The sequence below is a fragment of the Balaenoptera borealis genome, assembly GCF_965194805.1.
Source record: "Balaenoptera borealis genome assembly, chromosome: 10".
Lineage (NCBI taxonomy): Eukaryota > Metazoa > Chordata > Mammalia > Artiodactyla > Balaenopteridae > Balaenoptera > Balaenoptera borealis.
The window spans coordinates 93,104,895-93,132,290 of NC_138874.1; the positions used below are offsets into that span (position 1 = coordinate 93,104,895).

At 39.4% G+C, this 27,396-nt stretch overlaps 1 protein-coding gene across 1 annotated transcript in view; it reads right to left on the reverse strand.

Moving 5' to 3' along the window:
• Window positions 1-27,396, reverse strand: part of PCGF6 (polycomb group ring finger 6) — a 37,886-nt gene extending 10,490 nt beyond the window's left edge. Inside the window, exons 1-7 of the mRNA XM_082408453.1 lie at window positions 16,557-27,396; window positions 15,718-15,817; window positions 15,530-15,626; window positions 14,669-14,724; window positions 14,509-14,568; window positions 13,447-13,555; window positions 8,786-8,813 (exon numbers count right to left, since the gene is read on the reverse strand). Coding sequence (XP_082264579.1) covers window positions 8,786-8,813; window positions 13,447-13,555; window positions 14,509-14,568; window positions 14,669-14,724; window positions 15,530-15,626; window positions 15,718-15,817; window positions 16,557-16,919 — 813 coding nt within the window. The 5' untranslated portion in view covers window positions 16,920-27,396. The remainder of the gene's footprint in view (window positions 1-8,785; window positions 8,814-13,446; window positions 13,556-14,508; window positions 14,569-14,668; window positions 14,725-15,529; window positions 15,627-15,717; window positions 15,818-16,556) is intronic.

Genomic DNA, 27,396 nt, shown 5'->3' on the forward strand with positions numbered 1-27,396 from the left:
AAAATGTATAAACCTTAAAGCACATTTTATAGCAAAGATAATTCAATAGATTTATGAAAGAAAAATTACTATGAAATTTGAGTTAATTTATCTATCAAACAAGAAAAAAAAGAATTTCTGCTTAGCTTCACCTCTCTAAAAAGTATGTCAACAATTTTTTTTAATAGAAAGGCTTACTGATTTGTTTTACTACCTCATCAAGAATAAAACTTAGAGTAAAATTTATTGACAGCAAATACCCAAGATTCAATGTCTAAAACAACCTGGTTTCTTCAACGAAAAAACTTCAGGGAAAAAAAAAAAAAAAACCAACCAAGGCTGAGGAGGAACCGCTAGACTAAAAAAGATACAAGGCCTATAAATAAGAGATATATCAACCAAATACAATATATGGATCTTATTCGGATCCTGATTTTTAAAAATCTTTAAAACAATTTTCATAAGACAATCTAGGAAATTTAAATAGCATGTGGATATTTAAGGAATTACTGTAAATTTTAAAAATGATAGTATCGGGACTACCCTGGTGGTCCAGTGGGTAAGACTCTGCACTCCCAATGCAGGGGGCCTGGGTTCGATCCCTGGTCGGGGAACTAGATCCCACATGCATTCCGCTACTAAGAGTTTACATGATGCAACTAAAGATCCCATGTGGGACCTCCCTGGTGGCACAGTGGATAAGACTCCATGTTCTCAATGCAGGGGGCCCAGGTTCAGTCCCTGGTCAGGGAACTAGATCCCATATGCATGCTGCAACTAAGAGTTCTCATGCCACAAATAAGGAGCCCACGTGCTGCAACTAAGACCCGGTGCAACCAAATAAATAAATAAATATTAAAAAAAAAAAAAAGATCCCGCATGCCACAACGAAGATCCCACATGCTGCAACTAAGACCCAGCGCAGCCAAAATAAATAATAAATAAATAAATAAATATTTGAAAAGCTGTTTTACACATTCAGATACAAGTTTTAAAAATAAATAAATAGGGCTTCCCTGATGGCGCAGTGGTTGAGAATCTGCCTGCCAATGCAGGGGACACGGGTTCGAGCCCTGGTCTGGGAAGATCCCACATGCCGCGGAGCAACTGGGCCCGTGAGCCACAACTACTGAGCCTGCGTGTCTGGAGCCTGTGCTCCACAACAAGAGAGGCCGCGACAGTGAGAGGCCCGCACACCGCGATGAAGAGTGACCCCCGTTCGCCACAACTAGAAAAAGCCCTCGCACAGAAACGAAGACCCAACACAGCCAAAATATTAATTAATTAATTAATTTAAAAATAAAATAAAATTAAATTAAAAAATAAAAGTAGAAAATAAAAAGATTAACATCTAGACGTATATGGCTGGAATCTGATCCAACGGTCTAAGGTGATAGGTACAGAGACCATAGGGTTTCAAAGTAGAAATTAATGCTTACCTAGCCACTCTCTCTCTGAGGCAATTTTAAGGATACTACTATTAATAAAAATGAAAAGCTGGGGTAATAAGAACTAAAAGGGTACCTTTTAGGAAAACGTGAACAATGTTTTTCTAGCACTAGCAGAGAGGGAGCCCCGAATTGCTACCAAGAGGACCCAGGCAGGTTAGGCACACATTTCTTCCATGTAACAGCACTCAGCTCTCTTATCTGTAATTTGGTTTCTTAAGAACTTTCCTAACAATAGATCTATCCCTTATTACCACAGTGCAGCAGATAGCATGTTAAGTGCAGATATTCCAGAGACAGACTGCCTGGGTTTAAACCCTGGTTCTGCCATTTTCTAGCTGCAAGTCTTTGGACAAGTTGCTAAACGCTTCTGTGTCTCCATTTCCCCATTTGTATTGTTAAAATAGAGATACTAACAGCACCTACCTCATAGAATTATCATAAGGAAAGTGTGTTAATATATGTAAATAACTATTAATAATTCCTGGCACATAGTAAGTACTTAGTTATTACTAGTGTATTGATTTATTCTGTTCTTTATGTAAAGGAATCTAATTAGAGGACCTAGTTGTCATCATGGATACTGATATAATCTAGACAAAAATGACAAAGGTTCGTGTTCTTTTAACGCAGGTTTAAGAATCATCTTGAAAATCTAAGGCAGTCTTTCTCACTAAGGAGTAGATACAGCAGTGCTCCTCCAGGTGAAGTCTTGATGAAGGTACCGCATTGTAGGTGGCACTGCCTGATTACCATGAGAATCCCATCACGTGCCTTGAGAAGCTGCTATTCTGGGTAATCTAGCTAGATGCCTGGGTAATCTAGCTAGATGCTAAATGCCTGGCAACCAGTGCATTTCTGAAGGTCAATTTCTGGGGCTTACCATCTCAATAGTAGGCTTCAGGTATACCAACAGAGGACAATTCAATATTCATCATTTCTAGTTCTTGGTGAGCACTTCACCCCAAGTGTTTATTAAGATTAATCCAACTTAGCTAAAGTTATCAATACTGTACTTTTTAGACCACCCAGAACAGAATTATGAGATCTGCCAGTATCTGAAAGAAAAACATTGGTCTTGGCTTTCAAAGTTGGGTTCTCACGTGGTTAACCTTAGTCTTCATACCCCAGGCTCACAAGTTAACAGAATTTTTTTCTGATATAATTCAGATCCAGCTTTTTTAACAATTTGTTTTTTTTGTTTTTTGCCTTTTTTTTTTTTCTTAAGGCTACAAAGCAGGTTCTCACCTAAATGGTCAACTCATTTTTTTTTCCTGCTGCATCTAATAGCCTCCTACCATCTGCATATAAACAGGAAAGAAAAATTCCACAGAAGAATTTTACTTCTTTGAAATTAAGCACAGCAATCTTCCCCACCATCTATAACACAAAAGGTCAATTTGAGAAGAAAGTATAGAATAAGGTAGAATCTATAGGGAGATTTAAGAGACATTGTTATTTTCTGACTATAGAAAATGCATACCACTAAAAATATTGGGTCAGCCAAAAAGTTTGGTCGTGTTTTTCCAAGTGAACTTTTTGGCCAACCCAATATCTTTTAAAAAGATGGTATCAACTCATTTTACCTTGAAAAAATTCCTACCTCTGTCAACTGAAAATAGTTACCAATCCAGTCGCAAGGTAAATCCCTAGCAACCAGATGGTGAATTTGAAACACCACCAAAAGACACCTTGGAGAAATAACAGATTCTGTGTCTGGGGCAAGAGATGTACGAGTTGAGCATGGAACATCTTGTCATATCAGATAGCAAGGAAGCTATTATAGACCATGATTATCTATGATAAGACAATTTGAACATCAATAAAGATAATAATTAAAATGGGTTTAAACCACAAATATATTTAAATGCATGAGTTCACATTAAAGTAAAAACAAAAACAAAAATACCTAATTGATTATGACCGGAGCATGCTAATGAACCAACTCATTATTTTGAACCTTGTAAGTCAAGGGAAAGAATCAGCATTTACTCTTTCTTTCCTATATGAATGGTACCACTGGCTAATCAAATAGAAGTTTCTCATTATTGAAGTATTTTAATAAAAGTCGGAATGACAGCATCATTTTCCAAACCCTATTAAGTTAATGGGCTTAGACATCGAGTACCAATTGTTGCTAATAATACAAAGACACAAACAACCAGACATTAATGTGCCTCCAGATGGACAAAAACACCACCACCTATGAAGTATTCTTGGTCCCCTCAAATCAAACCTGTCTGATTAACACTCAGACTTAACTACTAGTTTATGGGAAAGACAGAGGACAGAAGAACATGTTAAATCATAGCACAGAGATGCAACATCAAAACCCAATCTGTAGGAAACTATAGTACAAATGACCCAGCTTTGTCAACAATGAATTGCAAGAAAAAAGAAACAGAAAACTTACAGACTTAAAAACCTATCAACCAATCACAATGTATGAACATTATCTGGCTCCTGATTTACGATGTTAAAAAAACAAAACACCCACTACGATTGAGATAAAAACTTGTACACTGACTAGATATTTGGTAAGAAACTTATTTTCTTTTTATTTGCCACCTTCAACCTTTTGAAAAATCACAAACTTACAAAGAAGTTACAAGACTAGTAAATGAAGATCCAGATAGCCTTCACCTACTTTACAAATGATTAACATATTGCTATATTTGCTTCATCTCTTCCAATGTAATATGTGTGTATATACGTGTACATTTATTATTTAAGTTACTTGCAGACATTGAGATATTTAACCCCTAAATATACCAGCAGTTATCATCTCAGAATAAAGGGACTCTCCTCTATAACTACAATTATCAGGAAATTTATAACATTAATACAATGCAATTATCTAAATGGGCCCAAATTCAAATTTCTCCAGTTGTCCTAATAACATCCTTTACAAGTTGTTCTTATTTCAATCCAGAATCTAATGAAGGACTACACACTGCATTTTGTTGTCATGTTTCTGTAATCTCCTTTAATGTAGAATAGGTCTGTCACTTTATTTTTATCTTTCTCAACACTGACATTTTGTAACTTTTTTGGTATGCTACGTGGTCATTAAAAAAAGAGACTCATCTTTTAAGAGTACTGAAACACGTTACAGATGAAATGGCAAAATGCCAGGGATTTCTTTCAGAATAATATTAGAAAGAAGGGACTTCCCTGGTGGCACAGTGGTTAAGAATCCGCCTGCCAATGCAGGGGACATGGGTTCAAGCCCTGGTCCAGGAAGATCCCACATGCCGCAGAGCAACTAAGCCTGTGCACCACAACTACTGAGCCTGCGCTCTAGAGCTCGCGTGTCACAACTGCTGAGCCTGCGAGCCACAGCTACTGAAGCCCGCGCCCCTAGAGCCCATGCTCCGCAACAAGAGAAGACACTGCAATGAGAAGCCCGCGCAACGCAACAAAGAGTAGCCTCTGCTCGCCACAACCAGAGAAAGCCCATGCACAGCAACAAAGATCCAACGCAGCCAAAAATAAAAATAAAAAATAAATAAATTAAAAAAAAAAAGAAAAGAATCTGCCTGCCAATGCAGGGGACACGGGTTCGACCCCTGGTCCGGGAAGATCCCACACGCCAGGAAGCAAATAAGCCCATGCACCACAACTACTGAGCCTGCACTCTAGAGCCCGTGAGCCACAACTACTGAAGCCCATGCACCTAGAACCCATGCTCTGCAACAAGAGAAGCAACTGCAATGAGAAGCACGTGCACCGCAACGAAGAGTAGCCCCCACTCGCCACAACTAGAGAAAGCCCACATGCAGCAAAGAAGACCCACCACAGCCAAAAATAAATAAAAATAAATTTAAAAAAAAGAAAGAAAGAAAGAAAGGAAGTGTGGGAATTCCCTGGTGGCCTAGTAGTTAGGATTTGGCGCTTTCACTGCTGTGGCCCGGGTTCAATCGCTGGCGGGGAAGTGAGATCCCATAAGCCGTGTGGCAAGGCCAAAAAAAAAAAGAAAGAAGGGAAGTGGATGGAGGTATAAAAGAAATTAAATTGGTCATTAGTTAATTGGCAAAGCTGTGTGATGGATGCATGGAGGTTCTGTTCTGTCTACTCTTCAGTACGTTTAAACACTTTCATAATTAAAAGTTAAAGAAAAAATTTTCTCAACTACATTACTGCTTAGTGAAACACTTTTAAATTAAATGTAGCAAACAGACTTTATGATTTTCATGCCATAAGTGTACATGGTGAATAGTTTAACTAGGCATCATCCTAGTCAGACATATTTATTTGAACAATAAATAAAAGACAAGGTATAAAAACAGCTTTTTAAGTAGTAGAGAATACTGAGCTATAATATCAAAAGCTATAACTAGAACTCCCTTATAAATACAGAATTAAAAAAAAATGTTAAGATTGCCAATGTGTTAGCTAAGAAAAAGACTGTTTTAGCAAAGTAAAAATAGTCAAAATATGCAGAAAGAGGATCATTTGTTTCTAAAACAATATATTCATTACCTCTTATAGACATAAGCCTGCAAAGTAACATCAGTATCATTAGTTAACACTGAAAACTTAATGCCTCAAAACTATAAGAACAGTATAATACACTTCTATAAACCTAGCTTTATCAACTCAAAGCCAATCTTGTTTTAAATATACCCCACCCATTTCCTACCCCAAATGCTTCCTGGCCCCCATTCCCCAGTTTTGTTTTGAAGCAAACCCCAGACACATCATTTCATTTGTAAATACTTCAGTATGTATCTCTAAAAAATAAGAACTCTTTTTAAAAACATAATACCACTATCATACTTTAAAATTCCTTGATATCAGAAAATAGACAGTAAATGTACAAATTTCACCATCTCAATTTTCTTACCTAGTAGAAAATGATTTTATTATTTTTAGGGTTGTCATTACAGAGAGAATAAAAATAAAACAAAGATTTCACACACAAAATATAATAACCAGTGATGGACTCAAGCTAAAATTCTAATTTATGCATATATTATTTTTATCAGATATATTTTTGTATTCTCAAATGTATACACTAAATATACTACAAACAATGCTTCTATTTGAAATTTCTATTGGATTTTGGCTTGTTTTTTAAAATTTAACAGCTTTATTGAGATATAATTCATATATCATTAAATTCACCATTTTAAAGTATACAATTCAATGGTTTTTAGTACATCTATAAAGTTGTGCAACTATCACCATTATCTAATTTCAGAACATTTTCATCACCCAAAAAGAAATCCATACCAATTAGTAATCACTCCCAATTTCCCCTCTCCCCCAAGCCTCTGGCAACCACTAATCTACTTCCTTTCTCTATGCTTTTGCCTATATTGGACATTTCATATAAATGACATCATATAACATGGTCTTTGGGTGTCTGGATTCTTTCACTTAACATGTCTTCAAGGTTCATCCAGGTTGTAGCATGTATCAATATTTCATTCCTTTTTAATGCCAAATACTATTCCATTGTATGGATATATCATATTTGGTGAACCCATTCATCAGTTGATGGATATTTGGGTTACTTACAGTTTGGGGCTATCACCTCATAAATTTTTTAGTTTATTTTCAAATCCAATCCAAATAAACGCCATACACTGATGTCCCTTGAGTCTCTTTTAATCAGTATGTTCTATCTACATGTTCCCTCTTTACGTCTTTCCCTCTTATTTGCTGAAGAAACAGAACTGTTTGTCCTGCAGTTTTCCACTGTCTAGATTTGGCTTATTATATATTCTTTTTTTTTTTTTTTAAATATTTTATTTATTTATTTATTTTTGGTTGCGTTGGTTCATCGTTGCTGCGCGCGGACTTTCTCTAGTTGCTGCGAGAGGGGGCTACTCTTCAGTGCAGTGCACGGGCTTCTCATGGCGGTGGCTTCTCTTGTTGCAGAGCACAGGCTCTAGGTGCGCGGGCTTCAGTAGTTGTGGCATATGGGTTCAGTAGTTGTGGCTCGCGGGCTCTATAGCACAGGCTCAACAGTTGTGGCACACGGGCTTAGCTGCTCCGCGGCATGTGGGATCTTCCCGGACCAGGGCTCGAACCCATGTCCTCTGCATTGGCAGGCGGATTCTTAACCACTGTGCCACCAGGGAAGTCCTATTATATATTCTTACAGAGAAATTTAATAAGTTCCTGTGTCCACTGGATTTCCTGTAAATTAGTAATCTAGGGGTATGATCAGCTTCACATTTCTTTTGGCAAGAACACTTCATAGGTGGTAGTGTCATATTTTTTTGATGTATGAGGATCAGAACTACATAAATATTCTAAGCGCATATGTGCTTTCGCGGAAGCAATAGGCTAATATTTTAATTTAATTTTTAGTTCTTTCTTCACGAGATTTTTATACTCTGTTGGCTCGTCTGGCTACTACAGGTCACTGGACAGGTGTCTTCAGTGAACTCTAGGAGCATATGACTCTATACTTGTCCCATATAGAAACTTATATGCTACTTTCCCACCCAGCACGCTATGAAAGGACTTCCTAAAGTTAATCACCATAAGTTTGGTATTTTACAACTTAGAAGAGGTAAAAAGTTACCAAACCTAACACTGCATTCCCTCCATCACAATGATCTCTGGGAAAAACCTATAATATACTTCATCCAGAAAAGTACTCATTTATTCCTATGCTTCAACTCATGTTCCCTAAGCCATTATAGTCACAAAACAAAACACTATGCCCAACCAGGTATAATTCACCCATATTTTAGTATAGACTTTGACAGTCACTGAAAATCTAAGCAGATGATCAAAGTCAGCTATTTCCTTATATATTTATAATCCCAAGTAACTATAGGCCTGATTTACCCCTTTTAAAAAAGTCGCCTTTTCCTGAACGACTCATACTATAGGAGCAACACTGTGTAAAATGGCACCTGTGATACTGAAGCCTTTAAGACAACTCTGAACTTATGTTACAAAAGAGTTCATTCTTACCTTTAAAGTTTCAGTAAATGATTGAAGTAACAAGTTGGGGCAGGCTAACTTCAATCAAAGATGTTACATGCAAATGAAATTTTAAGCTCATATTTAACTCTAAATGCCAAATATGCAAAAAATGCTTTGAAACATTTTTTTAATCACCTAATTAACACAGCATTTGGTTTCAGTTCTAAAAATTACTCACTTATTTTTCCTTAGACCACTGTTCTGAATAACAAATCCCTACTTAATAACTCTTTTCTCATAAACCTATTATAAGAGAGCATTACTGAATGTACTTCATATTTCAACAAGTTTTATTTATAGAACAAATTTTATAGACTGTAATCGAAGACAGTCTCCATATGACTGCTAATGGTAAATCTGTGTGCTACAGGGTCCTCTTGTAAAGTAAATGAAAAATAAAAGTAAAATACCTTAAAATGTCCCGTGCCTTCATTAGCACTGAAAAACGAAAGCAAAATTAATCAATTTTTGAACTATATGTTTAATTATATAACACAGAAAAATAATATAAATACACATATTTGAGGAACATCAATTTTAAAACACGGTCACCTAACCCTTTATGAAATAAACAAATGTAGTTAATTGTCATATCTGCCACCTAGTGGTAAGGCAAAGGCAGTTTTATACAGTATTTTACATTGCTTTGTACATTTACTTCCAGGAGTTAAAAGTATACTATTAATATTTATATTTCCCCCACATGTAGCATCCTAACATTTTCTAGCTTAAAGTAAAACTTCTTTTTTTTCTGTCATAATTAATGTGTTTTTTTCTTGATAGCAACGTTTACAAGACAGAGTCCTTACAAGAAAGCTGCTACATTTCCTGTTGTTTTACTTCTAACATAATCACCTGGGCATGATTTACTCAGTTTGCTTTTCCCCTAAAAGTACAAAGAGATTTCTTGGTTAACTCAATTACTTTTATATCATGAGGAGACAAGGAACAAACTTTTTTTGACCATCTACTATGCACCAGGCATTATATTAGGTCTTCATATATTATGCATGTTTTTCATTCAGTTCTCACAGTAGCCCTTTAAGTCAGGCATTAGAATCACCATTCTACAGATAAGGAAAATTAAGCTCAGAGAGGCTGAATAACTTGCTTAAGGTCACACAGCTAGTAAGTAATAAAGCTGGGTTTCAAACACGGGTATACATATCAAAGTCCATTCTTTGTTTTTTTCGGCGATGCTGCACTGGATCTTAGTTCCCCTGACCAGAGATTGAACCTGGGCCAGGGCAGTGAAAGCGTCGAGTCCTAACCACTGGACCGCCAGGGAATTCCCAAAGCTCACATTCTTTCTTCCCTATCATGTTGTGAAGAACAGGTAAGATCACGAGTGCATCATCTAGAGTATTCTTATAATACAAATATAGAGAAATATATTAATATACAATATAGATAGTATACGTATCTATTTATAGAATATGTTATATTGACAAGCATAAAACATAATTTATGTATACACATTATATATAGATGTAAATCTAGGATTATAATATCTTAAGAGTTACAAAATAAAATATCCTCGTGAATTCCCTGGTGGTTCAGTGGTTAGGACTCCGTGCTTTCACTGCCAAGGACGCAAGTCGATCCCTGGTTGGGGAACTAAGATCCTGCAAGCTGCGCAGCCAAAATAAATAAATAAATAAAATATCTTTTTCATTATAAGAATTATCTCTATAGAATCCATGATATATGGGTATCTGGCTTCTGCTTGAATATCTAAAGAGATAGCTTCTTAACTTACAAGTCGGTTCATTCCATTTGTGGGAAACGTTGTTAGATATTGCTTGCTTGCACTGAATCAAATATGTTTCTCCCTGTAACTTACACCTATTGGTCCTAGTTTTGCCTTTTGGTACTCTTGTGAATTAGATTCAATCTTTCTGCTACTACACATGACATGGTTTTCACACCTTTTACTATTCTGATTACACCTCAATTTACTAACATCTCTCTTAAAATGTAGTGCCTAGAGCTGAACATCAGACCCCAGTTGGATAACATAGCATACAGTGGGATAGCACCTCCCTGGTTTATTAAACACCACTGAGTTTAAGATTGCATTAAGTTTTTGCCATATCTTCTCTCATACACTTATTTCATGTGAGTCCATTTTCTTTACTAGGCAGATGTTGTACACATTACAGCACCACAGACTACTTTAACCTTTATTTCTGAATGACCCTGCACTATTTCAATATTCATATACTGATAATAGTTTAGACATGTTAGGAATACCATATGTTGATTCTTATAACAATCCTGTGAGTTGGTATTATAATCCCCAATTTAGAAATATGGAATTTGATGATCAGAGAAGTTAAGCTACATCCTAGGGGTTACATACCTTGAGTTACACTCTTCAAAGTCTATGCTCTTTCTATATACACTATACTGCCTAAAGTTATTTCTTTTTATAATCTTCTACTTTACACGTAGAAACTGAAGAGCAAAAAGGAGAAGTACTATACAGGACTATCTTAAGATCACAAAACATGCATACCAAATTTAGGGGGGCGGGGAATCTCATATTCATTCCAGTGGTTGAAAAATCACTTCCACAGTCTGAACCTACCTCAGGATTTTTGCTAATCCAATTCAAGCAGGGTCACCAGCTGGACCAAATTTGCCCTTGTACTTGCATCAGGTTAAAACTCACCTGCCATTTGTCCTGCCATGAAAGAGCTTCCTATGGGTTACCCTCAGTAGCCTGACTTCAGTGGTAACACCAAGCTTTTCAATGTAGTAAACATGTGGGAATTTAACTCTGAGGACTGGCGACTTCTTCAAAAGGACTCTTTGCCACAGTGGAAGCTTTCTTCCCCATAACCATTTGAAAACAGATAAAAGACTATTTTATGACGTAGACAGACTACTCATCATAATCATCAACATATAAGGTTCAATTCTCTTGTTTTACAGATAGGGAAGCTGAAGCTCTGAGATGTTAAAAATACAAGTTCCATGAGGGCAAGGGCCATGGCTGACTTATTCCAATTACATTCCCAGCAGCTAGCAGAGGGCTGTGCTGGTACACAGCAGGATCTTAATAAACATCTTATGAATAAACAGAAAGCGATTAGCTCAATTTTACAAAGCTATATAACAAAGGAGCTAGGACTTAAATAGAGATGTTCTTATTCCAAGTGAGGGCTCTTTTTTTCTACAGCAGGGAATGTGTTAACAATGTAACAACTCCAGTAAGTGGTAATGACTGCTTTGACCACAGTACTCAAGTCTCACTCATTAGGAAAGCCTGCCATGATTAAGTATTGATTTCTCCTTTGGACAGACAGAGGTAATGTAGCACACTTGTCACATATTTGCCATCTTTGCATTACTGCCACTTTTCAAAAAAGGTATAAAAAAACTGTCAGTTCCAACTGTGCGTTAGTGGAAAAGGTTACATTTCCCGAAAATATTTTTTTTAGAAATATAAATTCCTTTCAATTTTCAAATTTTAATTAACTAGACTTACTAAAAATCAAGTTACATGGTAAAAAGTCAAATACAATGAAAAGTAAGACTTTTTCCAATCCTATACTCATACACTCCAGTGCCCTTTTCTAGAAGCAACTGCTATCAACATTTTCTTATATGTCCTTTCAGGAATGGTCTGTGCCTGTGGGGAAAAAATATATATATATGTATATATGCCCACCACCCACTTTTAAAAAAAAACATAAAGAGCACATGCTATATACTCTCTTCCGCATCTTGCTTTTTTCACTTGAGAAAGTGAATTTTGGCAATTGTTCCATATTAGCACATATGTTCATGTTCTAGCACATGTTCATTGCTATATACCATTATTTTACCAGCTCCCTTTTGGACATTTAGGTTGGAACACATTCTTTAATAACAGAAATTGCTGGTTTAAAGTCTGGTATTACATGATTTCTTCTCATTGTTCTAAAGAGATCTTTATTTCATTATCATCAACCACTACTACGTAGGCTCTGTGGAGGTATAAGAAAGGTTTCTCACCTCTCAGGGATCCTTAATATCAGTTGAGAACACAGGATGAATACATAAAGAGATAAATACAACATAGTACAAGCTAGATACTAAATAAATAATACAGGCAAGCTAGAGTTATAAGGAGGAAGTGATTGAGAAGTCAAATAGTCATCAGTGACATAAAATGGAAGATCTAGATCTTCCAAGAAAGGCATTTTAGTTTATCCTGCAAACTATGGAATTATTTTGAAAACTACAGTTTGATACAGGCCAACTCTATGATGACAGTCGGCCTAACAATGTTGCAGGATAATGGAGTACACCATATGCTACAGTGTTTGAAAGAAGCAATTTTTATTAATTAGGGAGATATCCAACTGCTTTGGAAAATAATTTGGCAAAACCAAGTAAAGCTGAAGACGAACATATCCCAAGACACAGCAAATCTACACTCTTAGAGAAATATCTCATATATACATAAGGAGATACGTAAAAAATGCTTAAAGCAACAGTGTTTATAATAGCAAAAAAAACTGGAAACAAAGTGTTCCACAGTACAAGAAAAGATAAATTATGGTATATTTATTTTAAGGGAATACCAGGCAATGGTGAAAATGAGTGAACTAGTTATACATTTTAGCATGGATGAATCACACAATGCTGAGTGAGAAAAGCAAGTTAGAAAACATGGTATGACACCATTTAAAGTTTTTAAGTGGCCAAAACCAATTCTACTATTGTTTAGAAATAGATACACATGTGGCAAACACATAAAAAAATGCATGGGAATGACAATCATTACTTTTAGGAGAGTAGTTATTAACTTCTAAGGGAAGGGGGGAATGGACAGGAAGAGGCAGCCAAGTGCCTTCTGCCATATTAGCATGATTTATTTCAAAAGCCAGATGATGGAGATACAAGTGGTTATTTTACTACTCTTTAGTACCTTTTTCTAAGTCTTAAATATTTCAGAATTATTTTTTAAAAGGATATCAGAAAAACTCGATATGACCTTAGTTCAGGATGATATTGTAACTGTTGGGACTTAAAAAATTCTCTATTTTAAAGTTTAGAGGTAGAGGTTTAGGGTACTCACCCAATAAACTCTAGTAATAAAGACATGTCAAGTTCAGGTGGAATACGAAACACTGATTCTAAGACTTTCTTAGATCTTCCTTTGCTCGAAGGGACTGGCTGTGGAACAGCTATTTAATAGCCAAACAAAAAAGTTGAGTTAGAATATAAATATCAGAAACTGAGATCTTTGGAAAATAATTACAGAAATTTAACTATGTTGACTATTTAAAATATCACAAAGCACTCACTCTCCCTTTTTTAAATAATATCAGTTAATCTGTCAAAGCCAGGGAAATTAGTGACAAGCCTGGGGAGCACTCCACAGTGGAAGGCAGACATGTATGGCTGGTTTATCAGGGCCACAGAGAGAGCTCAGCATAACAGCAACAATAGCTGTAGGTAGCCCTTAATAAGCACTACTATGTGCCAGGGCTCAGGGCTCATGCTTAGCACTTTACATGCACCATCTCATTTAGCCCTTATTAAAATTGCATGACATAGGTACTAATGCTTTTTTTTTTTTAATTTTATTGGAGTATAGTTGATTTACAATTTTGTGTACTTTAACTGTAAAGAAAATGAGATTACAGTTTAATGAGACTAGGCAATTTGCCTAAAGTCACCCACATAGTAAGTGGAAGAATGAAGATTTAAACCCAAATCTAACTTCCATACTGTGACATTACCATCATCATAAAAACTAATGAGCAGTTACTATGTTCCAGGCACTGTTTTAAGTGCTTTGTATTACTCAATGTATCCTTACAACAATTTTATAAAGTGTTATGATTATCCCTGCTTTATAGAAGAGGAAACTGAGACATTGAAGTAATTTGCCAAAGTCATACACCTAGTAAGGTGGCAGATCTAGGATCACACTCAATATAGCTCCAGAGCCTGTACTCTTTAATCCTTATAAATAATTAAATTGGATTACAGTAAATCATTATCTTCAAAATCTTTCTCTCTCTTTGATCATAAAATAACCAGCTATCACCAAAAAGAACCTCAAAGGGAGTAAATTTTATTAAGTTAGTATTCTTTAATCTATAAATACATTATGGTATACACCCAAACTTACCAGGTTTAGGTACTTCTAGACCTCTTTCTTTATAGAAATCATGCATTTGCTTTTTTTCTCCTAAAAAATGATAAAACACAGACTAAATTACACTTAAAATGTAACTAGCAGAGTCAGAAGAGATTCTGGGATTCACAACTATGTAATAAAATAAACTTACTTTCCTCTAGATTGATCACTAATTTGTACACTATGTCTTGTAACTGTCGGTCCAACCTAATAAAAGGAAAGGATGGAGAACACCTCAGAATTCAGAAAAATGCATTTGGTACAGAGTGAACGATGCTCTTTGTAAGTAACTGTTTTCTCTTAGGGGTGACTATATCCTTTCTCAGAGCTGAGTTACTTTTAGGAAGCACTCATGGTTCTCATCTGAGAGAACCTCAAGTAATTGTATGCGGTCATAATTACAAGTAATTATAGACTCCTGAACTATTTGCTAAATTGTTCCATGTGAACTGGTCTTATTCCCTTAATAAGAATGTGAGCTTGAGGGCAGAGACTGTATTTTGAAATTCTGTGTATCATCTGCAAAACACTCTTCTATGAAGGTAGTAAAAACATAATAGTGTTTGCTAAACAAATGAAAGCAGGTCACCTTTACTGTTTTTCTTTCCTTAGGAAACTGAGCATGAACTGAAAATTTAATAAGCCACAATGACCTATGACAGACAGGCTTTTCTAAAGAGGCCAGTTATTTCAGGTATTAGTTTTAAAAATAGAATTCTAGATACACAGAAAAGGATAAGCCTAAACTAGCCTCATCAACTTGACTGATGAAATTAAAATCTTCAAGAAAAGACATCTGTGCCTTTTTTTTTTTTAAAGTTCCCAGCGGATATCACAGTGCCTGGTACACAGTAAGTGCTCTATATGTATTTCTATGTATTTCTTTAAAGAATATGTATTTCTCTTTCTCGTCATTTTGAGATAGGCCAAGAATTTATTACCAACTACACAATTTCAAGCTTTCAGGAAAAGTATACCTAAAATATAAATTTTACTTATATATTCTTCTTACCTTATGTTGTAAAGAGGTTGTGTCTGATGTACTACTATGTTGCATTTTGGACACCTGTTGCTATAGTAAAAGTGTCTTACAATGCAGCTTTTACAAACTGTTGAAAAAAAATGTTTAAATTAGGATACTTTCAAGACATTTCAAAAATTGAACATATTATTTGGAAATATGATGAACTATATGCTTACATGTATGAAGACATTCTGTAATGGTAGTTGCATCTATTAAGTAACCTTTGCAAATGGAACACAAGATGTATGGGGTCAGCTCAGAGAGATTTATCAGGCGCTGCAAATGCAATGGAAATAGTTTTAAAATACAAGTCCTTGCCTTTTCAAATTCTTAAGCGATAATCCCCAAATTTTATTATCAACAACGTGTAGCTTACTTTGCAACATGGAAACATGTCACAGTACCTCCAACCCTTCAAACACTCTCATCAAAGTTACAATAACACAATATAAACCAATGTTCCGAAAAGATCTCATTCTTTTGGAGATACTGTATATTGCCAGATGAGGGGCATCTTACTACATGAATTATCACGAAATGGACAAACTTTCCAGATACTGGTGTTTAATATTAATTCTGACTGGCTAGGTATATTGTCTAACTTTATGAAGTATGCGCTGCCCCATTAAAAAAAAAAAAAAAAAATCTCCCAATTAGAGACTGACTAGGTGAGGAAGGGTTTCCCATCCTCTCAACACCCTGTAGAAATGTACTGTTTCCCCGGCCCACCGTAAGCTCCTGGAGGGCAGCAGGCCGGTACCCTTGGCGCCTACATCCCTGGCACGCAGTAGCTTCGATAATCAGTGAGTCGGACCCAGAGAGCTTAAGGGAGTGCAGTAACGTTACAGTATGAGTCGGCAGGGAACCGGGCCGGGACAGAAGGCCGGTCCGCGCCACAAGCAGGCAGCGCAAGGAGAGGTGAGGGTCCGTACAAGTGCCAAAGGCTTCAGCGGCGAGCGGGGAACCCGGCCCTAACTGAGAAGGCCCGGCGTGGTCAAACAGGGACTATCAATACCTCCTCCTCGTCCTCGGAGTCCGGCCGGCCCCCCTCCAGCCTCAGCGAGAAGTGGCTCATCTCTTCCTCCTCTTCCTCCTCTTCTTCCTCCTCCAGGTCCTCATCCTCTTCCAACTCCTCGTCCTCGTCCTCGAAGCGGCCCCTCAAGCGGCCCAGGCTGCGCTCCGGCTCCAGCTCAGGGGGCCGGGAGCCCGAGCAGCCGGGAGCCCCCGCCTCGGGCAGTGGCGGCTGGCCCTCCTCACCCGCTGCGGGCGCCGGGGTAAGAGCAGGCGGGGAGACGGGAGGCGGGGGCGGCATGGCTGCGGCTCCCTCGGCCTTAGCAGCGCCCGCGGTGCCTGCCGTTATCACAGGGACCCCCTCCATGCCGGGGGTAAAGACCAGGCGAGGCGAGACCGAGACCAGGTGGCTGGATAGCGCGGGAGTTCCGCCCGCCTGCCTGAGTTGACAGTGCGCAGGCGTGGAAGGCCTGCAAGGCTCGCTGGGAAATGTGGTTCACCACCCCGCACCTAAGCCGGGGCGTAGGCGGAGCCGGTCAGGTATATGGGGTGGGGCTTGCAGGCCGCATCTTAGAGGAACCTCACCCATTTTTTTACTTTGAAAGGCTGTCGCTCTCTGCACTGCCTTCTGAAAACGACGGAATTGGTACCTTTCAGACAACAATATTCTGTTTGCACTGACTGATGCACAGAGCACTGAAATAGGTGCTATAACTATGTTGCATTACGAATAACAATGATTTCAATTTGAGTACCAATTATGCGTTTCTTCCATGCAAGATTATTTCCGTTAGGAAGTATGAAGTTTCTATTTTGAAATATGCAAGTTTATTTATTTGGAGGAATTAACGCTTGTATTGCCACAGGGTGGAAATTTAATCACAATTTGAAGGCCATCTATAATTCCCCATCACATAAAGGAAAGTCAATTATATTTAATTCAACAAACACTTATTAAGAGTCTGCTGTAGGGACTTCCCTGGTGGCACAGTGGTTAAGAATCCGCCTGCCAATGCAGGGGACACGGGTTCCAGCCCTGGTCCGGGAAGATCCCATATGCCGCAGAGCAACTAAGCCCATGCACCACAACTACTGAGCCTGCGCTCTAGAGCTCGAGAGCCACAACTCCTGAGCCCACGTGCCACAACTACTGAAGCTCGCGCGCCTAGAGCCCGTGCTCTGCAACAAGAGAAGCCACTGCAATGAGAAGCCCCTGCACCGCCTCGAAGACTAGCCCCCGCTCGCCGCAACTAAAGCCCACGAGCAGCAATGAAGACCCAATGCAGTCAAAAATAAAATAAATTAAAAAAAAAAAGAGTCTGCTGTAGCAGGAACTGAGACCTACACATGGACCCCAAACCCCCAATTTTATTAAGAGAGAGATTTGGAGTTGATATACTGTATTCTTGGTAAGATAGTGCCAACTAATGTCGTGAAGTTTGGAAGCCAGATTCAGGGAGGAGACAAATGCTACTTAATTAAATAATGCTGGGGGGAAATCATGTTTGTGAGAGAATGTGTTGTCACTGAGTAAAATTAATGATAATTTGGGAATGGTGTACATACCTCTTAGGAAACTGGATATCAAGATATCAAGTCACTATGCTCATTTGGGGAAAACTGAACCAGATTTGGTGCTGAAACCATACAACTCAGATTGGGACTCGAACCTATGGACTGGGTCTCTAACCCAGACAAAACCCAGGTTGGGACTTGAACTCACAGTCTTTTAATTGAGATCACACACCTGGTCTCAGGGCTTAATGAAGCTCAGGTTCTTCATGTCTCATCGCAGAAAGAATTCAGTGAGAGACAAAGTGATAGGTAAGAAGTAGATTTATTTAGAGAGAAACACACTCTGCAGAGTGTGGGCCATCTCAGAAGGCAAAAGGCCTCAAAATATGGGGTGGTTAGTTTTTATGGGCTGGGTAATTTCATAGGCTGAGTGGGAGGATTATTCCAACTATTTTGGAGAAGGGGTGGAGATTTCCAGGAATTGGGCCACTGCCCACTTTTTGGCCTTTTATGGTCAGCCTCAGAACTGTCATGGCACCTGTGGGTGTGTCATTTAGCATGCTAATGTATTACAATGAGCATATAATGAGACTCAAGGCCTACTGGAAGTCTAATGGACGTAGTTGGTTCTAACCAGTTTTTGTCACATCTTCAAGGGCTATGTCATTCTTTTAGAGGTTGTGCCCTGCCCCCTTCCCTCCTGTTTCAGTACCCACCCATTGCTCCTGGACTAGGCCTCACCTCTCTGAAGTCCCCAAAGTCTGGTCAAGCCTGAGATACTGAAGTTTGCAAAATCCAAGAAGAAATGGAAGGAAGGAAGGAAATGTCTCCTTCTATATGGAGGAGTGTAGATCCTCAAGGGAGGGGGATGGAAACTGGGCGAGGATATTGAAAGAGGATGATTGAAGACACTAAAAGAGACAGACCTAGACACCTGAGATGCTCTCCTTCAAAGGCCTAAAACTGCAAGAGGCGCCACATAATTACATTAAAGTCATAGCTTTAACCTTGATCAATATTGTAAGAGCTATCTGACAAAAGAATTGCTTGTATTGTGCATTTCAATGATATAATTTTGAATTAGTATGATATGAAAATGTTAACAACATTAATAAAGTTTTATTTTATGTAAAGAATATGAAATATTGAAACCCTAAAATTTTTAAAAATGCAATCAAGAATTGCAGTATTTTCAAAGCTAGTAAGCTTAGTGAATTATGAACTTGCATTACTACCACAGGGGGGTGTCAGTTTAGTTGGTAAACTGAAATATCTGCAGCCTTTGTCAGTCCTATGGTGTGATGACTAGTTTTATGTGTCAACTTGGCTAGGCTATAGTATAGTTATTCAATCAAACACTTATCTAGGTGTTGCTATGAAGGTATTTTGTACATGTGATTAACATTACAATCAGTTCACTTTAAGTAAAAGATACTATCCTTTATAATTTGAATAGACCTCATCCAATCAGTTAAAGAGCCTTAGAAGCAAAACCGAGGTTCCCCTGAGGAAGAAATGCTTCCTCTTTACTGCAGCATCAGCTCCTGCACAGGAGTTTCCATTCTGTTGGCCTGCCCCACAAATTTCAGACCTGCTTAGCAAGGCCTCACAGTCGTGTAAGGAAATTCCTGATAATAAATCTCTTAATAAACATTGGGTGGGCCAAAAAGTGCCTTCAATTTTTAAGTAAAAATAAAAGACATTTTTCATTTTCACCAAGAACTTTATTGAACTACGTAGTCACCCTTTTTTCCACTACCTTCTGCCATTTTTCAGGCAACTTCATTATTCCATCTTCCCAAAACTTCTTACCTTTTTGAGCAAAGAACTGTGCCAGGTGCCTTTTACAGTCTTCCAGGGAATTGAAATTTTTCCCATTAAGAGAATTTTGTAACGACCGAAATAAACGGAAATCTGAAGGTCTGGTGAATACAGCAGATGAATCAGAACTTCCCAGCCAAGTTTTTGTTTTTATTTTTTTTCAAATTTATTTTATTTATTTATTTTTGGCTGCGTTGGGTCTTTGTTGCTGTGCGCTGACTGGGCTTTCTCTAGTTGCGGCGAGCGGGGGCTACTCTTCGTGCGGTGCGCGGGCTTCTCATTGTGGTGGCTTCTCTTGTTGCAGAGCACGGGATCTAGGCGCACAGGCTTCAGTAGTTGTGGCACACAGGCTCAGTAGTTCTGGCTCGCAGACTCTAGAGTGCAGGCTCAGTAGTTGTGGTGCACGGGCGGGCTTAGTTGCTCTGCGACATGTGGGATCTTCCTGGACCAGGGCTCGAATCCATGTCCTCTGCATTGGCAGGCGGATTCTCAACCACTGCACCACCAGGGAAGCCCCAAACCACTTTTGACACGTTCAGTCAGTCACAGCACCTTCTCCACATACTGCACAATTCTTTTTTTGTGTTTCAGTTGTGTTTTTACCTTTCTTGAAATAATAATGCTTAATATGCTGAAAATTTTGCTGTTTTTCTTCCATCTTCGATATTAAAATGGCTACACAGGGACTTCCCTGGTTGCGCAGTGGTTAAGAATACGCCTGCCGCAGTGGTTGAGAATCTGCCTGCCGATGCAGGGGACACGGGTTCGAGCCCTGGTCTGGGAAGATCCCACATGCCGCAGAGCAGCTGGGCCCGTGAGCCACAACTACTGAGCCTGCGCGTCTGGAGCCTGTGCTCCACAACAAGAGAGGCCGCGATAGTGAGAGGCCCGCACACCGCAATGAAGAGTGGCCCCGCTTGCCACAGCTAGAGAAAGCCCTTGCACAGAAACGAAGACCCAACACAGCCATAAAAATAAATAAATAAATAAATAAAAAAAGAAAAAAGAATACGCCTGCCAATGCAGAGGACATAGATTCGAGCCCTGGTCAGGGAAGATCCCACATGTTGCGGAGCAACTAAGCCCGTGTACCACAACTACTGAAGCCTGTGTGCCTAGAGCCCGTGCTCCGCAACAAGAGAAGCCACGGCAATGAGAAGCACGTGCGCTGCAATGAAAAGTAGCCCCCGCTCGCCACAACTAGAGAAAGCTCGCGTGCAGCAACGAAGACCCAACGTAGCCAAAAAGAAAAAAAAAGCTACACAAAAATTCACCAAAGTCTGTTTTTTAAATACATGCTGATATGACAGCTGTCACATACAATCTAACAAAATTGTTTTGAATGAAGTTAAAGACAACTAAGTGCTACTAGAACCATCTTATGGAAAAAAACGAACGCAAATTTTGGCCCACCCAATATATATATCCTACTGATTATGTATTTCTGGTAGAACTCTGAATGATACATATGGCAAGTGGCTTAATTATGTGATATTTATAATATGCAGGCCTTCCAGAATGTATCTCTTTTGTCAAATGAGAATTTCTTTTTAAAAATATTAATTAATTAATTAATTTGTTTGCGCCGGGTCTTAGTTGCAGCAGGCGGGCTCCTTAGTTGTGGCTTGCATGTGGGACCTAGTTTCCTGAGCCGGGATGGGACCCAGGCCCCCTGCATTGGGAGCATGGAGTCTTAACCACTGTGCCACCAGGGAAGTCCCTCAAATGAGAATTTCTTGTATCTCCATTGTGATCATGTGTGTTACCACATCCAAGTTATATTTTGGGTGCTTATCTGGGATCTTTATGTTTTGACAAGGCACCAGAACTGAGTCATGCCCTAGATTGAGCCAGAACTTCACTCTCACCCTGGATGCTAACTTGTTAGAATGGTGTAAATGTAAAATAGCAAAAGTGGATCTAGCACAACCAGTAATTGTACTCCATATATCATGATTAGTCTGAGAGAGATGTTGTAGAAAAGGTAAAATATCAGTATTAGAAGGTCGTTTTTGTTTGTTTGTTTGTTTTGTGGGGGGAGAGGGGTTTGCTTTGATATTTCAAACTGAAAGGCGTATCTAAAAATTGTTGGGAATTTCCCGGTAGTCAGGTGGTTAGGACTCCAGGCTTTCACTACTGAGGGCCCAGGTTCAATCCCTGGGTCGGGGAACTAAGATCCCGCAATCCATGAGGCGCGGCCAAAAAATAAAAATAAAAATTGTTATGTGAGGTTCATACACTAATTCTCTATCTCCTTTAAGAGACAGCAGAGGCTGGTTGACTGTAAAGAACAGTGGGTCTCTGGAAACCAATTTTTTTCTTCTTGTGAATTTGTTTTTATGGGGATATAGGGGATGGGTTGGGAAATATCTCCGTGGGTTATGCCCCATCAGGGACATGTCCATTCTAATCTTCCTGGTATAGCTTTTGGAACTCTCTTTTTCTTGGAGCTGCTGTTCTTGCTGCCAGCACCCTCTTCAGGTCCACTCCTTCTGAGTACCAAAATTTTAAAGCAGATCCATGACCAGCATGGTAGGCTGGGTGGGGAGTCAAGAAATCCATAAATGCTCCTTGGGACTTGGAGTGATTTCCCAGTACTCTTTGTTTGTAAATAAATAATTCACCAAAGACTTTAATCAGTCTGACAGTTCTCAAAAGGTTAAACTAAGAGTTATCGGGCTTCCCTGGTGGCTCAGTGGTTAAGCATCCGCCTGCCAATGCAGGGGACATGGGTTCGATCCCTGGTCCGGGAAGATCCCACGTGCCACGGAGCAACAAAGCCCATGCGCCACAACTACTGAGCCTGCGCTCTAGAGCCCGCGAGCCACAAGTACTGAGCCCACGTGCCACAACTACTGAAGCCTGCGCGCCTAGAGCCCGTGCTCTGCAACAAGAGAAGCCACCACAATGAGAAGCCTGCGCACCACAATGAAGGGTAACCCTGGCTTGCCGCAACTAGAGAAAGCCCGCGCACAGCAACGAAGACCCAACACAGCCAAAACTAAATTAAAAAAATAATAAATTAATTAAAAAACAAAAAAAACTAAGAATTACCTTATAGGGAATTCCCTGGCCGTTCAGTGGTTAGGATTCCACGCTTCCACTGCAGGGGGCACAGGTTCAATCCCTGGTTGGGGAACTAAGATCCCGCATGCATGCCAAAAAATAAAGTTACCGTATAACCTAGCAATTCCACTCTTAGATATATACTCAAGAGAAATGAAAATATATGTCCCCACAACACCTCTTACATGAATGTTCATAGCAGCATAATTTACAGTAGCAAAAAACATTCCTATATCCATTAAGATAATGGATAAATAAAATGTTGCATATCCGTTCAGTGGGATATTATTTAGCCACAAAATGAAATAAAGTACTGATACATGCTTCAGCACGGATGAACTTTTAAAACGTTATGCTAAGTGAAAGGAGTCAGTCATAAAGGACCACATATTGTATGGCGTTGTTTATATGAAATGTCCAGAAGAGGCAAATCTATAGAGACAGAAAATAGAGTAGTGATTGCCTATGGCTGACGTGATGGGGGTAAATGGGGTGTGTATGTTTAATGAGTACAGGGTTTCTTCTGGGGGTGATGAAAAGCATGAAAATTTAATGTGATGATGGCTCCAAAAAAACATTGGATTGTACACTATAAATGTGTGAATTGTATGGTATGTGAATTATACTCAATAAAGATAGTTAAAAGTGAGAGTAAAATGGCAAATATGAAAATAGTACATTATGATTACATTAAACTTTTTCTTCAAAATTATGTTCAAAGACTTTGAAGACAAAAAAGAAGTCATAAAAATTGTGTAATAGAAATAATTCCCGAATTTAAAAAAAGTCTTCACATAAGATGACACTGGACCAAAGAAACAGAGACTAAATAAGACTAAGCACGGTTTTTCTAACATGCTTTCGTGAACCCACAGATATATGTCTGGTACACATCATCATGTGTTCAGGAATGTTAGATAGCCCCTTCCTGTTCTTAAAAAATAAATAAAATAGTTAAAGGGGGTTTTGTGTGTGTGTGTGCTAATGAAATGTCTCCAACTGATAGTTCTGAGATCCAAATATTTTAAAGTGTATAAGGAAGAGTCTCGTCATTTGGGGTGGGTGTGTGGATACATTGGTAGACACAATGTTGGTTTAGCTTAATTTAGATACTCTGCAAGATACTTAAATACTCCGCAAGATAAAGCAACCCATGGCTTCTTGGTTGAGACTACTATCAGAAGGGCCCACTGAGGAAAGAAAAGGAGCCAGTTTGTGGCAAACCACTGCAAGATAGTTAAGTAAAGCAACAATCTCCTTAAGATCACTTTGGGTCCACATAGGTAGAGAACACTTTAACCAACAGCTGAAAGTGAATACTTTTGCATATCCTGCATAAGTCATCCAAGGAGCAGTTTCTCAGGTTTGGGAGTTTGTTTTCACTTCATTTTCCCCTTGTAAGAACATATGCTGTTGTTCCACTGGAAAATATTGGAATTCTGAAGAAAAACCTCTACCAGGTGGGAGTCAGAAAAGACTTGAAGAGCTGATAGCCTCCTTTCAGACATGGCTTTGGCCAAATCCTATAAATGCTTGTAAATGGCAGAAGAGCTTGCACTTTGGAGCATAGTGGTACATGCCCTGCAGGATATTCAGGCAGGAGGGGACAAAGCATCAGTCAGCCACACACCCCAGTAAGGACGGGCTCCCACAGAAGAGCCAGGTCAGGGCTCCAGCGTTGTAGGAGAAGTGGGTCACGCTTATCTCGCTCCATGAAGAACAGTGTATCTGGACAGAGAGAGAGACAGTTTGATGCAAGTACCGAGTCTGCAGGGCAGCAACATTGGCTTTGGATATAGGCACCTGCTGGGCATAGTAAACAGGGCATGCTCTTTCATAAGTCAGGGCCTGTCACAGACCCAGGCACAGGAGCTGGAGAAGTGGGGAAATGGTCACTCCTTTATAAGATAAAAAAGTGCTAGTCATTTAAATTCCCTCATGATGGGCAAGATCACCCCTTGTCTTTATTATGAAGGGCTGTGTTGGCATGGATGAAGATCACTGGCTGCCTGATGTCTGCTGCCTGTTCCACAAGTCACACCATGTCCTATTAATAGACCAAGCAACACAATCTACAATAAACACAAGTTATCGAAAACTTAAGAGTATTTACTAGAGGAGGCAGCAATAGCACCTGGAAAGACGTTGAGGAAACCAAATAGTGGACCTGAGAGCACTAAATAGGAAACCAATACCCTAGAACAGAGATGGGCAAATTTTTTTTCTGGAAAGGTCCATATGTAGTAAATATGTTTGGCTTTGTGGGCCATACAGTCTCTGTTGCAACCCCTCGACTCTGCTACTGTAGCACAGAAGCAGCCATAGATAATACATAAACAAAGAATTCAGTGTGCCAATAAAACTTGATTTATAAAAACAGGCAGGTTTGGGAATTCCCTGGTAGTCCACTGGTTAGGACTCCATGCCCTCACCCCGGGGGGTGTGGGTTCAATCCCTGATCAGGGAACTAAGGTCCCACAAGCCGCGTGGCACGGCCAAAAAAAAAAAAAGGCACGTTTGCTGACTCCTGCTGTAGAACAACTAACATCCTAGAATTAGGTGTGGACTCCCACACCAGCTGATAGGCTAACCTACGGAGAGAGAAGATATAATAGGAGTAAACCGTATGAAAATGGAGGTTGGGGGAAGTGCTGCTTAGGTAAAGTGGGTAGCAGATGAATGGGAGATGAGATTGGAGAGAGAGGCTTCAGATTAGGCAGGAGCCTGGGGACTAAGGGAAAGAATTTGTATATTATTATAACTGGGGTGAGAAGGCACTGAAGGGTTATAGGCATGTAAAATTTTAAATAAAATTACATTTCAAAAAATCACTCTAGCTACTGGGTGAAAAAGAGGGGATGTGGTAGGCTGAAACAAGGCCCCCAGGAGGATATCCACATTGAATCCCTGGAACCTGTGAATGTTACCTTATTTGGAAAAAGGATCTTTGCAGATGTAATTAAAATCTTGAGATGAGGGCTTCCCTGGTGGCGCAGTGGTTGAGAATCTGCCTGCCAATGCAGGGGACACGGGTTCGAGCCCTGGTCTGGGAGAATCCCACGTGCCGTGGAGCAACTAGGCCCGTGAGCCACAATTACTGAGCCTGCGCATCTGGAGCCTGTGCTCCGCAACAAGAGAGGCCACGATAGTGAGAGGCCCGCGCACCGCGATGAAGAGTGGCCCCCGCTTGCCGCAACTAGAGAAAGCCCTCGCACAGAAACGAAGACCCAGCACAGCCATAAATAAATAAATAAAAATAAATAAATAATTTAAAAAAAAATCTTGAGATGAGGATCTAACCCTGGGTTATCCAGGTGGGCCCTAAATACAATGACATGTGTTCTCATAAGGAAAGGCAGAGGGAGATTTGAGACAGACAGAAGAGGAAAAGAAACAGACACACAGAGAAGGTGATGTGAAGACAGAGGTAGAGATTGGAGTAGTGTGGTCACACGTCAAGGAACACCAAGGAATGCTAGCAAATACCAGAAGCTAGACAAATCAGGTTTCAATTCACACCCCCACCCCCACACAGAACTTCCAGAGGGAACGCGGCCTTGAAAACACCTTGATTTCAGATTTCTGGCATCCAGAACCGTGAGAGAATAAATTTCTGTTGCTTAAAGCCACCAAGTTTGAGATAATTTGGGTTTTACTGGCCATGCCGCACAGCTTGTGGGATCTTAGTTCTCTGACCAGGGATCAAACATGGGGCCACGGCAGTGAGAGAGCCAGGTCCTAACCACTGGACCACCAGGGAATTCCCCTGTGATAATTTGTTATAGCAGCCTCAGGATACTAATACAGAGAGTAAGAAAAGAAGTAAAGAGATCCTTTAGGAGCCTCCTGCAATAACCTAGATGACAGTTGCTAATTAATGGTCTGGTCTAGGATGATGGCAGTGAAGAGGGAAATATGTTGCCAAAATAGAGATCTATTTCAAACTAGGACTTGGAGAAGATTGGATATGGGTTAATGAGTACTGGCTTGAGAAACCTGGATGATGGCAATGCCGATTACTGAGACAGGAAGGGAGCAAGTGTGGAGTTCAGTTTTGGATACACTGGGTTTAAAATGCTGGATAATCATCAAGAGGAAATATAGAACAAAGTGTTAGAGATACAGGAGAGAGGTATGGGCTAGAGATAAAAATTGGATAGTCCTTGGTACTTAAATCCCATGGAAATCAGTGAGATAACGTAAGGGGAAAAACACACAGAGTGAACAGGGTCCTGGATCTAGCCCTGAAGAACATCAATGTTTAAAAGCCAGCTAGATCCAGCAATTACACTTGGGGGTATATACCCAAAATAACTGAAAGTAGGATCTCGAAGAGACTTTTGTACACCCATATTCGTAGCAGCGTTATTCACCAAAACCAAAAGGTGGGAGCAACCTAAGTGTCCTTTGATGGATGATGGATAAAGAAAATGTAGTATATA